The sequence below is a fragment of the Bos grunniens genome, chromosome 3 (assembly GCF_055505025.1).
Source record: "Bos grunniens cultivar Pamir isolate PY7600 chromosome 3, Bosgru_T2T1.0, whole genome shotgun sequence".
Taxonomy (NCBI): domain Eukaryota; kingdom Metazoa; phylum Chordata; class Mammalia; order Artiodactyla; family Bovidae; genus Bos; species Bos grunniens.
The window spans coordinates 78,337,166-78,350,769 of NC_141167.1; the positions used below are offsets into that span (position 1 = coordinate 78,337,166).

The window sequence follows — 13,604 nt, forward strand, 5'->3', positions numbered from 1 at the left end:
AGTAAAGCAGATTGTGGTCACTTGTTATGGTGGTGTCCTCCAGGTCTGTCTGCTACAAAGGTTTCTCCCTTTTTTCTTCCCCTTCTTCTTTTTATTGTTTTTGCCACTGTAGTGAAATCGTGGAGTCCGAACCCCTGAACCACCAGGAAATTTCCCCTTTTCCCTTTGTATTATAATTCATAAATACTCTGGGATAATACTTTGAGACTATCTGATTATTCTATATCAGTACAACTTTCCTCCAGTGGTTTTAACATCTGATGATTCTTCCCTGCATCAGTTATTACAGTGTTGATTTCAAAATACTGAATGTTTTTGTGAAAGGGAAATTTCTGTAGTATTTCGTATATTTGGGAGGGGAGATGCATGTATGCATCTGTTAGTATTTAAAGTTACTTTTGCTATTGTGTGTGTGTGTGTGTTCTGTTGCTCAGTCGTGTCTGACTCTTTGTGACCTCATGGACTGTAGCCCACCAGGATCCTCTGTCCATCAGATTTCCCAGGCAGGAACACCGGAGTGGGTTGCCATTTCCTTCTATTAATAGTTGAACTCCTCATTATTTGTGTGGTAGTTGATTGCTTTTTTCCTACTTGATAACATCTTTAAAAGATGCTTACACTCATGCCATTTAACTACATTATTACTGCTGAATACACAAATTTAGGTAATTTTAATCTGCTCAGTTGGAGATCTAGACAGTAGTTGGGTGTCACATTTAACCAGTGTAATAGAGTAGGTAAAATCAACATATTTGGTTGATCAGACATAAATGAATTGTTTAAAACTGTGCTATTCAGTGTGTGGTTGGCAGACAGGTAGCATATCAGCATCATCTGGGAGTTTGCTGGAAATACTAGTTCTGGGGCCCACCTCATCTGTATGAAACCAGACTCTTTGGGGCCCAAAAATTTGTTGTATAAGCTCTCTAAGGTATAATAAAATTTGAGAAATAGTGATCAAGACTATATATGTAGTGTATATTCATTACTTGTTAGGTGCAGTGAGGAATCAACATGGGTGGTGATAATGCAAAATATAAAACAGAGACTAGGAGCCCATATGTCAGAAATTGTACCGTGCTTGGCAGGCACTGAGTGAAATGTGAGTTTAGTTTGTATTATCCTTGAGTATCAAGACCTGCTAGGTACTGTAAATGAAGGATTCAGAAGTGAGAACCACCATTTCTGCTGCCTGGCTTAGTCTGGCAGAGGAGACAGACCAGTGCTGTGATTGTTCTATCTCCAGGGCACCTGGGAACACAGAAGAACAGCTAATTCTTTGGGGACTGAGTGATCCCAAATCTGTCTTGTGCTGTTCAGTGATCCTCCAGTGGGTTCTGTAGAGAAGTAGAAGTTAGCCGGATAGAAAAGTGGGAGCTGGGACTTCCCTGGTGGTCCAGTGGATAAGACTCAGTGCTTCCACTGCGGGGGCATGAGTTCAATTATGAGTCTGATCCCTGGTTGGGAACTAAGATCGCTTACGCTATGTGGAGTGGCCAAAAAAAAAAGGCTGGGGAGAGCTAAAGAAGAGGACAAAGGAAAGGGCTGATGTTGTTTTGGCAACTACAGATATAAGTGATGAGTAGAGGATCTGGAACAGGGAGGAACAGAGATGAGATTAGAGAGGTCACGATTTTGAAGAGCTTTATAGGGCTTATAAAGGAGTTTGGGTTTCATCCTGAAAACAGATATTTTAAGAAGGGATATAAGACCAGGTCTTTGGAAAGTAAGTAGCTGTGTAGCAGATTAGAGGGAAAACATAGTGGAGTCAGGAAGACAAATCTGTTATATCAGTTCAGATCAGAAATGAGGGCCTATACACCAAGGAATGCAATGACTAAGGCTAGAGAGATGAGTACTGATACAAGGGTATTTAGGAGGGTGAATAGACTGGTGATCAGCTGGATATGGAAGGTGAGGGAGGCAGTGTAATGACCTTGATTTCTAGCTTGTGTACCTGGAAACATTTACAACTTTGTGAATATGGGAGGTAGAGTTAGTTTGCCAGTGTGGATGATAGTTTTAGATATGTTGCAATGATATCATAAAGGGATCGTTGCTCTGTTATCAGCAATACTTTGAATTAACTCTACTACCAGCCCAGAAAAATTTTCTTTCCTAATATTTCATCAGCATTTTTTAAACTTTGTCATATGATGGATAATACGCATATAGAACGCACAGTTCTTATTTTTAGAGTTACAGTGGTGGGAGGGATTAGAAGATAGAGTTGCTTACTTGCTGAAGTTGCCTAACTCCTGGTGCCTGCCCTTGTGTCCAGTCAGGCACTCAAGTTAAATGGGATGTAACTAGCAAATGCAGAGATACCTTCGGGTCTTCTCTCTCGGTGTGTCTGCTCAGTAGCTTCAGTCATGTCGACTCTTTGTGACCCTGTGGACTGTAACCCACTAGGCTCCTATATCTGTGGGATTTTCTAGGCAAGAATACTGGAGTGGGATTCCATACCCCTTCCAGAGGATATTCCCAACCCAGGGATCGAACCTGCATATCCTGTACTGCAAAAGGATTCTTTACCCACTGAGCTACCTGGGGGTGATGGTTTAGTCGCTAAGTCGTGTCTGACTCTTGCAATCCCATGGACTGTAGACCACCAGGCTCCGCTGCCCATGGGATTCTCTAGGTGAGAATACTGGAGTGGGTTGCCATTTCCTTCTCCAGAACCACCTGGTAGGTAGTCTATATATTAAGAGGTCTCAAGAGAATGTCATGGCTCCCAATATCTAGATCTCTTTTTATTTCTGATTTAAATTAACTAGAAAATTATCGGACTCTGAATCCTAATGTTTAAGCATTATAACCAGAAGCAACACTGGCTGGTTGTCCACACCACCATATATGTTACAAGCAGTAAGTTGTAACGAGTCATATTTTTGTCCTTGTCTCAGTTACTAAAACTATTTTGATCTTAGTTTCTTTATCTGTTGAGTGAGAGACTTACTTAGTCTGAAGAATCTCTGAAATCCTTCCAGCTATAACTTTCTTTAATCCTGTTGCAAAGGTGAGATTTGAGGGTTTTTTTATTTTTTTTTTATTTTTTTTTGAAAAAATCTTAGCAGTTTTAGATAGATGCAGTGTATTATAACAGAGCACTAAATCGAGAGCAAGAAAACCTAAGTTGTTCCTATGTTTGCAATTATGTTACGTGGTGACTCTGCTTTCCTTAACTGAAAAATGAGATCAGACCATTATCTACATACAAGAATTGTTTCCACATTTATATGATTGCAATATGGACAGAATATATGTTTTCACATTGTTGAATATCTGTGTGATTTGTTGACCACTCATCTTTCAGTTAGTTCTGTACTTTACTATGGGACAAATCAATCTGCTAAGATGAATTATACCTCTGGCTTGTCAATCTTGTTTCTTATGTATGGACACTACTAGTTTATAGTAAGCACTTTCTTTTCCTCCTTTAATATATGTAGTAATTCAGAGCATGTCTCTGATGCTGTAGTCAGTCCTTTGGCTTTCTCTGTTCAGTTTTGTCCTTTTAATAAGCTAGAAGAAACCTCAAATCATTGAATATTTTTTTAATTTGTTATAAGCTGTCAAAATTGAGGCCATATTAAGAAACCTCTAAAATGCCAGAAGAGTATTTGTCAGAAAAACCTTAGGTTTTCCAAAGAAATGAGGATTTTGCTCTTTTATTTAGAACACAGTACTAATAAAAAAAATTCTCTTATTTACTTCATTTTGCTCAGTTACCGTAGACTGCTACTAATAGCTGGTAATGTTGTAGGTCCATTCATAGCATCATTCACTGTCAAGACAGCTGGGTGGGAAGGAATGTGCATGGCTCTGAGAAATAGTTTGCCACTTGGCAGAGAAACCTTGAGAAACCTTAGTGCAACTACTGTTCTCTAGTACTACAAAGCCAGGAATTGCTTCCTTCTTCTTTTTGTACTCCATGGAAATTTTAGCTGTTCTTCAATGACTCAAGTCCTTGAAGTCCTTTCCTGCTTCATGAAACATTCTCAAATTATTCTGGAACTTATAATTTCCTTTTCTGAACTCTCATTGGATATATAGTTAATACCATAAGCTTAGCACTTACCTCTGTTTTTTTGGTGCCTCCTTAGCTAAGGAACCAGTTTCTGTCACTTAGTATGGTACATACATAGCATCATGTGTGTTATCAATAGTAACTATTCTTATTAATAGCTTATTATGAACTAGTCTTGAAATTAGAAGCTTTGTAAATATTATCTCTGATTTTAACAACTTTGCAACTAAGGTATTATCATCTCTATTTACATCTAGAAGAAGATACGGAAGAGGCAGAGTCGTTTACCAGAAAGTCAAGATTCATACATGTTCCAAACCATTTCATTCAGTCATGTAAATGATTGATTAATGTTATAAGGATAGTTTAATGTATTACATTGTTATAATGACTTATGTAAGGGAAAAAATGGTTAAAATTTGATTTCTATTTTCTGCGACGTTTTATCAAAACATGTATTTGGTTTGGTGAATTTCCAAATATAAAATAAAAATGAACCACATTCTCATTTTTCAAAAGCCATTTTCATTTGCAGCCAAGGGTTAATTTTGTTCTTGTTGCTTAGTTGCTAAATTGTGTCGGACTCTTTTGTGACCCCATGGACTACAGCCCACCAAATTCCTCTGTTCATGAGATTTCCCAGGAAAGAATACTGGAGTGGATTGCCATTTCCTTTTCCAGGGGATCTTCCCAGCCCAGGGTTCGAACCCATGTCTCCTGCACTGGCAGGTGGATTCTTTACCACTGAGCCAGCAGGGAAGCCCATAGGGTTCTTTTAATTTAAAGTAAATAAAAAGAATCATCTGACATTCCACTACATTTGATGGATTTATTTTGTATTTAGCATTGTACCAGATATTTGTGGTATATGTAGAGAAGCAGGAAGGAGAACAATGGAATAAATATTCTTATTTTTAAAATAAGGTAATACCAGGGAATTCCCTGGCAGTTCAGTGGTTAGAACTTCCAGGGCCTGGGTTCCATCCCTGGTCAAGGAACTAAGGTCCTACAGGCTGTCAGTGCTGCTAAGAAACAAATAAGGTAATACTTGTTCGAATCTTAAAAGAATAAAACTTTGTATATTTAACCTGAGAATCTTTATCTCCTCTTTCTTAGGTGAAAATTATCTGAACTTTTAAAAAATCCTTTAGTTCTAATAGAATTGCCTGCAGACCAATTATAATATATATGAATTGTGAATTTAAAATTTTAAAATCAAGCATAGTATTATAGAGTATTATAGGGTATCATATAAATTGATTTTATAATTAGTACTTCTTAAACAGGGCCAAGGCCTGTTCTCCTCCCCCACCCCCCCTCACTGGTCCATTTAATAAAGTATTTGCATATGCTTAGCTCTCAGAAGATTCAGTACATGAAGATCTTATCCTAAAAGTTGCAATGGGTGAGTTCAGAGGCCTAAAAGATGTTATGCCGGTGCTAACTGGGATATGTGAAACTTTTTGCCTCTTAGTAATTAATTAAATTTTTTTTTACATTGTGCCTGTTGCAGGTGTTAATGCAGACAAGGTTGGAATTGAAGCTGCTGAAATGCTGTTAGCAAATCTTAGACATGGTGGTGCTGTGGATGAGTATCTGCAAGACCAGGTAATGACACTTTAGGATAAAAACCTCCAAGCCTGTTAGATTTGAATATTGGGCAGTTAGATTGAATATAAATTTTAGTCATTGACTTTCAGACAGTGATTGGTATGTTCTAATTCAGCACATTTTTAAAGTATTATTCTAGAATTTATATACCACAAATTTCAGTTTTCATCTTACTCAACCTGGCTGTAGCATTGGGCACACCGAGCACTCTTTCATTCTTGAAATACTTTCTTCTCTTGATTTCTGAAATACTGTTACCTATCTCGCTAGCCATACATTCTAGTCCCTTTGCTAGTTTATTATTATTGTTGTTTGCCTCTTCTCAACTTCTAAATTTTGGAGAGCCCTTGTGCTTAAGCTCACACCTCTTTTTTTATCTGTTTTAGTCTCTCAGGTAACTTTTCCAGTCTCACGCTCGAGTACCGTCTGTATGCTGATAGCTACTAAATTTGTATCATTGGCCCAGGCCTTTCTCCTTAGCTCCATATCCATTGTGTCCCTTACGCCTGTCAGCGTCTCCACTTAGATATGTCATACACCTCTCAAACTTAACACATCTACTCAGGTTGAGAAATGCTGATGAATATTTCCAAATGCAGTCTTTTTATGGTCCACTGTCTTGATAGATTTTCCTTTCTACCAATTTTTCCCCTTAATCACAATCAGATGTCTGCTTAGAAAAGTATTCTTCAAGGTTTTTTGACCAGTTTTCTTAAGACAGTTTTCTTATTTCTAGTCTCTTCCTTCTTACTCTTCTACAGTCTAGTAATTCTGTATTAGTGTATTTGTTTACCTGTTAAAATGTTGTGATTTTAGAACTTGTAAAGAAACTTGTCAGTTTATATATACTAGCTTGCAGGGACAGGTGGTCTGATAAAATGTATTAATTTTCAACTCTGTATTCTTAAACATTAAGTTTATAAACTTACTAAGCATTTTGTGCTGTTCAGACTTTTGGTGACACTGGTTTTCTGTCATCTTAGGATTTTTGTAAACCTAAAGAAATGGAAATTCTTTTTTAAGCTAGGAATAGTTATAGTGTGAAGTGGTAATGTGCATGTGTGCTAAGTCACTTCACTCATGTCCAGCTCTGTGTGACCCTATGGACTGTAGCCCCCTCCAGCTCCTCTGTCTATGGGATTCTTCAGGCAAAGATACTGGAATGGGTTGCTGTGTCCTCCTCCAAGGGATCTCCTTGATGCAGGGATCGAACCTACGTCTCTTGCATTATCAGGCAGGTTCTTTATCACTTAGAGCCATGTATGACCCAGCAATCCCACTACTGGGCATATACCCTGAGAAAACCATAATTAAAAAAGACACATATACCCCAGTGTTCATGGCAGCACTATTTACAGTAGCTAGGACATGGAAGCAACTTAGATGTTCATCGACAGATGAATGGATAAAGAAAGTGTGGTGTGTGTACACACACACACAAACACACGCACGGACAGCACTGAAATATTACTCAGCCAGGAAAAGGAATGCATTTGAGTCTGTTCTAATGAGGAGGATGAACCTGGAGCCTGTTACGGAGTGAAGTAAGTCAGAAAGAGAAAAACAAATATTGTATATTAATGCATATATATGGAATCTAGAAGGCTGGTACTGATGAACCTATTTGCAGGGCAGCAGTGGAGACACAGACACAGAGAACAGATTTACAGACACAGTTGGGAAGGAGACAGTGGGACGAATTGGGAGAGTAGCATTGAAACACACTTTACCACGTGTAAAATGAATAGCCGGGGGAGTTTGCTGTGTGACTCAGGGAGCTCAAACCTCGTGCTGTGTGACAACCTAGAGGGATGGGATTGGGTGGGAGGTGGGAGGGAGATTCAAGAAAGAGGATGTGTGTATACCTACGGCTGATTCATGTTGATGCATGGCAGGAACCAGCACTATTGTAAGGCAGTTATCCTCCAATTAAAAAATAAACAATTTTTTAGCTATTTTGATATCTAGTATTATTTTCGTATGGAAAGCAGTAGACTTTTAACTCCAAGTATAAGTAAATGTGTGAGAGTTTCCTTCTTTGTGTTTTTCTTTTTAATAGCTGATCATTTTTATGGCATTAGCCAGTGGAATTTCCAGAATAAAAACAGGACCAGTTACACTCCACACCCAAACAGCTATACATTTTGCTGAGCAACTAGCAAAGGTGAGTATTCCATCAGAAAGAGTGATTGATCTTTATTATGGCCAGTTTGGAGTCAAATTTTAATAAACAGAAAACTTCAGTAGTAATTGTAATTGCTATCATTCAGTGAATACTTTCTGTGTGACAGATACTGAACTCACTCAGCAGTAAAGCTGAATCATCTTACTCTGCATGACCATTGTGGGTGGCTATTTATTATTAATCTCATTTTATTTATGAGTCATGTGAGGCAGAGGGATTAAATTAATTGCTGAAGACCAAATACTTTCTTAGGGGCAGGACTGAGCTCTGAGCTCAGAACCTGGGAGAGCATCCATCAAAGCTCATATGTGGTAGGTACTGCCTTACAGTAAGTGAAGGCATTTTAATGGGAACTATAAGATCAAATCACAAGGGATTTGTAGTTGGCTAAACTTAAATTATTATATAAAAAATGTATATATTTTATTTCCTTGTGATTTTATTTTGGTAGAATAGAATATTTGCTGAGATTCTAACGTTTCACCAGTCCTTTCAACTTCAGAAGAGTAGCTGTGTATATATGTTAATGCATTTTCAAGTTTGGCCACACAGTGTGGTTTGCAGAATCTTAGTTCCCTGACCAGGCATCTAGCCTGGGCTTTAGCAGTGAAAGCGCCAAGTCCTAACCACTGGACTGCCAGGGAATTCCCTAGATGTATAATTTTTAGTGAAAAAGAATTTAACATGAATAATCTCGTATTCATACCTTGTTTAACAGGATTCTTGAAACAAATGACGTGTGTATTTCATCTGAAACTAACTTCTTTATAGAAAGTTTAGAAAATAGAGGAAAACTCCTGTCCCTCACTGCCCTTTGCCAGTAAGACCACTGTTGACATTTAGGTATTTTCCTCCTCTTAAAATTATTTCTCTTCTCTATTCCTTTTTTTTAACAGCTAACGCATACAGCATCATTTCATTCATTTTTCAGTGATGTGTGGCATATTTCTATTTTGCTACAGTCTTTATAAGTTGATAAAGTAATATAAAATTTATAACTCAGAATTTTATGAAGGAACGTGTTGACCTTAAGCATTTTAAAAGGTTACAAAAATAATGTACATAGTAATAAGAAATGAAGCATAACAGAGGTGTACCAAGCACAAAACCACTGTTACCCTACTCTTCACATTTTATTTGTATGAATCTTAATATGTACCTTTTTTGTTATTAGACAGGATAGGTAGGTTTTGATTAAATTGTGGGAAAAGGCCCAATAGGAGGCAAAAGCAAATTATATTTGATTCAAAAGATAGTTAACTGTATTTTTTATTAATTCTACTTATGCTTTATTTTGTAACTACTATTAGTCTGTCTCCCCGTGTAGACTGTGATCTTGATAGCAGAGACAGGGTATATTCATTTTTTCTACAGTACTTTGCACATAGTAGACACTCATATGTTATTTGAACTGAATGCACAGTGGAAAGTGCCATGAACTGGATTTTTTTGCTCTGGTTTCTCGTTCAGCATTGTTGTGTTTTAACGCAGTGACCTGGGGCAAGCTGCTTCATCATTCTGTGTCTCAGTGCAGGTAATTCACCAGGAAGGTCAGAGACTGTGTCCCTTATGGCTCCTTCCAACTTTATATGTAGGCTAGAAATTATTTCCATAATTGTTACCTTTTTTCATATTTATATACTGCTTATAATTCGAAAAAAAATGTGTATACATATGACTAGTCTATCTAGCTCATAATTCAGGTTCATTGTTTATTCATACAACAATAAATTTCAGTGTCCATACAATCTAATCCTAAAACTGGAATCATTTTTAAATATTGCAGTTCAACAGGACCTTGGAGAAGTAGTTTTCAAATTGTATTTCAGAGAATCCTAAGGTTTTATGCATACTTCAAATCCCTCTGTCACAGATTCAGTCAGCCTCCTCCGTTATTTTGATTTTAATTCAATTTTCTTAGAATGAATATATTTGCTTTAAAAAAAAAATCATGTTTCCACAATATCATGATAGAGATCAGGTGTTTCAAAGCTAAACTTGAATTAGTTAACAAGTAAAAAGTACAGTGTCAAACCCAGTAATGATGAGGGAAGATGTTAATTGTCAACTCTCTCCACCTGTCTCCTCTGAACTAGATATTTTAAATACTGTATTTAGGGAATTAAATTGGCAAGAAAATTTGAGAGAAATTAAAGGGTAATTTGATATTTGACAAGATAAAAGAAGTTTAAATGCTTCAGTCCCATGTTTTAGAAAAAACTTAGAAAGTAGGTGTTGAGATTTAAAAATTGATATTTACTTAAAGCTGCACTTCTGAGGAGTTCTGATTCAGTGGGTAAGAAATGGGATCCAGGTTACATATATTCTGGCAAAACTCCACAGACTCGTATACCTCTGAATAAGGACCATGCCTCTGGAATAAAGTATTTCATATGTAGGCTATTGAATTTCTCATGAGTCATTTAATCTTTCTATCTCTAGCTTCTTCAATAAAATGAGTTTGGTATTAACTGCCTACCTGTTAAAGCAGGTGTTATGGGCTCTCCCCTGTGTCCCTCTTCATATTACTTATAGACTAAATGCTCTTCTGGTTTCAGGCTAAATTTACTGTGAAGAAATCAGAAGATGAAGAAGATGCCTCTAAAGACACTTACATTATTGAATGCCAAGGAATCGGGATGACAAATCCAAATCTATAGGGTGTTTGCCTTTTAAATGATACTTCAATGATGTTATTGCACTAATCATTTCATAAATATTATAGAACAATGGAATAAGATGTAATTTATTAAAGGACCTAACTTTAATTGAAGTATAGAATGTTCTAGATTTGCTGAGAATGCTTCATCCAATTAATCTCATTTTGACTATCTTCTGGGATAGAGACAGTGAATAAGTTGGTGGATATGTATAATAGTTGATTTCGGTATTAAAGTATTGCAATAAAATATTCTTTTCATCTAAAGTGTGTTTTTCTTTTTGATATAATGTAATAAGTTAGGGATATAGGTTTGATCTGAATTTGTATATAATTCTAGGCATTGCTGGGGTCTCATAAAATTTAATGAGACAACTTATACACATGTACTTGCTGTGTCAACAGTAACATTTCATAAGCATTGTCTCATTATATGTATCTTCTCATTATATGTATTTGGGTACTAGGTAAATATTGGCTTTGAATCTGTTGAATATGTTGTGAAAGCTAAACAATGAGAATTGCAAAATTCTATCCCTTGTAAATTTGGTCATATCAATTCCAGGTATTTTTTTTGTTTGGCTTATAGTATTAAAAATAATTGAGTGTCTTTATTACAGAATGCTTTTCATTACTCCCTGTTATCTTACACCTAACCTGTTCCACATTTAGATTACTTCCTGGTCCCTGTAGGCAATTGAGGTTGTGACTCAAATGAAACTAGTTTTATGTAATAGTTAAATATGCTGTACTGTAATATAGTGATGAATTCATTCAGACTTAGTTCTTTCTTGAAATTTATCCACTAAATGATTAAAACAGTCCAAGATATAGATACAGAGGTTTATATTATAAAACATTCAGAAAGTGGAGAATTAGTCTGTATAAAAAAACATAATTTAAAAATTTGCTCCGTGTACATAATTGTAATTCTTGTCAGTGATTTCTGTGGCTTTAGACAGTTGGGTTCAATTTGTTTTAAAGATGCTGATGATAGTATTGCTTCCTCTTTGTACTTAAGGAAGTAAATTTTATAAGTTCATTTTTATAACAAGACATAAATGTCTCTTTTTTTTTTTTTAATTATTTATTTATTTTTGGCTGTGCTGGGTCTCCGTTGCTATGTGGTCTTTTCTGTAGTTGCAGCAAGTGGTGGCTGCCCTCTGGTTGCAGTGCTCGTCTTCTCATTGCAGTGGCTTCCCTCGTTGCAGAGCACAGACTCCAGGGTGCGCGCAGGCTTCAGTAGTCGCAGCACGTGGGCTCACTAGCACAGACTCCAGGGTGCGCGCAGGCTTCAGTAGTCGCAGCACGTGGGCTCACTAGCACAGACTCCAGGGTGCGCGCAGGCTTCAGTAGTCGCAGCACGTGGGCTCACTAGCACAGACTCCAGGGTGCGCGCAGGCTTCAGTAGTTGCAGCACGTGGGCTCACTAGCACAGACTCCAGGGTGCGCGCAGGCTTCAGTAGTCGCAGCACCTGGGCTCACTAGCTGCAGCTCCTGGGCTCTAAGGCACAGGCTCATAGTTGTGGTGCAAGGGATCTTCCTGGATCAGGGATCAAACCTGTGTCTCCTGCTTTGGCAGGCAATTTCTTTACCACTGAGCCACCGGGGAAGCCCTGTTTCCCTATTTTGGAGTAAAACTATGCTGATAGTACAGTTGTTGGAGGGATTGTGATAAATTTGGGGTCTTAAGACTAGTGATGATACTTCTGACAAGCTGGGCAGCAGTGTTACAGAGGTAGGTTGGAGTGCAAAGACTGGGAATTTTGGAGCAAGAGATTTAAGGTCAGCTTTGTACATGATGAATTTATGATTAATCTTAGCTTTGACTGTTAAGTCAAAACTTGGGTACAATAAACGTGGGACTACTGCAAAGAAATTTTTATTAGAAGAAGCAGATATTTATTCTCCCCCCAAAAAACTATATTTCTGTTTCTACTCCTATATCTAAAATTGTATTTCAGTATGCTTCTCATTTTTTTTAATAACCACCTAATACAAGGACTAATGTTGATTGTACCCTATATGTGCAATGGTCTTTAAAAATATTCTTTGACTAGTGACTTTCAAACAGGGGTATTGTTACCACTTGAGTTTCATAAAGCCTTCCCATGAATTTCAAGTTTGCAGATGTCATTAGTTTTTAGAGGATATATTTCTGAATTTCTCTAATTATGTATTTTTTTCTAAAATAGAGTTGCCTGTGGTCAAAGTAGTACTTTGCAATTTCTCCTTTTTATTTATTTATTTATTTATTTTTTATACGCGGCTGCCGGCCCGGCCTCTGTCCCGCGTTGCCCAGCCGGCTCAGCTCGGCCTCCGCCGCGCTCTGAGGCCAATTTCTCCTTTTTAGCTTCTCTTTCACAGCCTCCATTTTTCCTCTTTACAAAAAATAAGGTAACTTTTTATCCAACTTAATTTTACTATAGTGCATTCCCTTGGAATAAAAGAAAATTTCAAAGGCACTAAATAAAGGGACAATTTGAAACAGTCTGACTATCAGGAGAAATATTTTCAATATCTTTGCCAAAAGGCTACTAGAAAATTTAAATTTTATTTCTTTTAAACTTTGGGAGATTACTGCTTATTAAGAATTATAAGTTACGTCTCTGCTGTCTATTCATCCCTACCATGTGAAGTGTGTTGTAGCTTCTATAATCTATATTATTAACAATAATATTATTAATTACCTATATTAATAATATAATAATATCAATAATCTATATTATTAATGATATACATGAGTATTAATATATATTTTTAAGCCCCACACTTGATAATATTTTTGTTATTGATTTCCATTGAGCTCCATCTCATCCCAATAATTGACATTGTCCACAGATATATGATCTTATTTTGTTTTAAAGGAACATAAATCTCATTAATAGATATTTCCATAAATTTTACTTTTATATTTAGTAGTATATCAAAACATATATTTTTATACTCCATTGTATAATGGTGCTAATTATAATTAATCAAGCCGGAAGAAATTTTTAAAAATTTGAATTGTGTACATTGAAAATTTTAAAGTACAAATTAACATACATATTTTTATTCTAGAGAAATGTGACTGTGAACTTTTAAGCATAAATTGTGGGTGAGGCGGAATGTATTTT

At 36.6% G+C, this 13,604-nt stretch overlaps 1 protein-coding gene across 2 annotated transcripts in view; it reads left to right on the forward strand.

The window, feature by feature from the left end:
- Positions 1-10,752, forward strand: part of RTCA (RNA 3'-terminal phosphate cyclase) — a 28,119-nt gene extending 17,367 nt beyond the window's left edge. For both annotated transcript variants that reach the window (XM_086391451.1, XM_086391452.1), the window contains 3 exons: positions 5,544-5,638; positions 7,701-7,805; positions 10,385-10,752. In XM_086391451.1, coding sequence (XP_086247577.1) covers positions 5,544-5,638; positions 7,701-7,805; positions 10,385-10,486 — 302 coding nt within the window. In that variant the 3' untranslated portion in view covers positions 10,487-10,752. The remainder of the gene's footprint in view (positions 1-5,543; positions 5,639-7,700; positions 7,806-10,384) is intronic.
- The last annotated feature ends 2,852 nt before the right edge of the window (positions 10,753-13,604 follow it).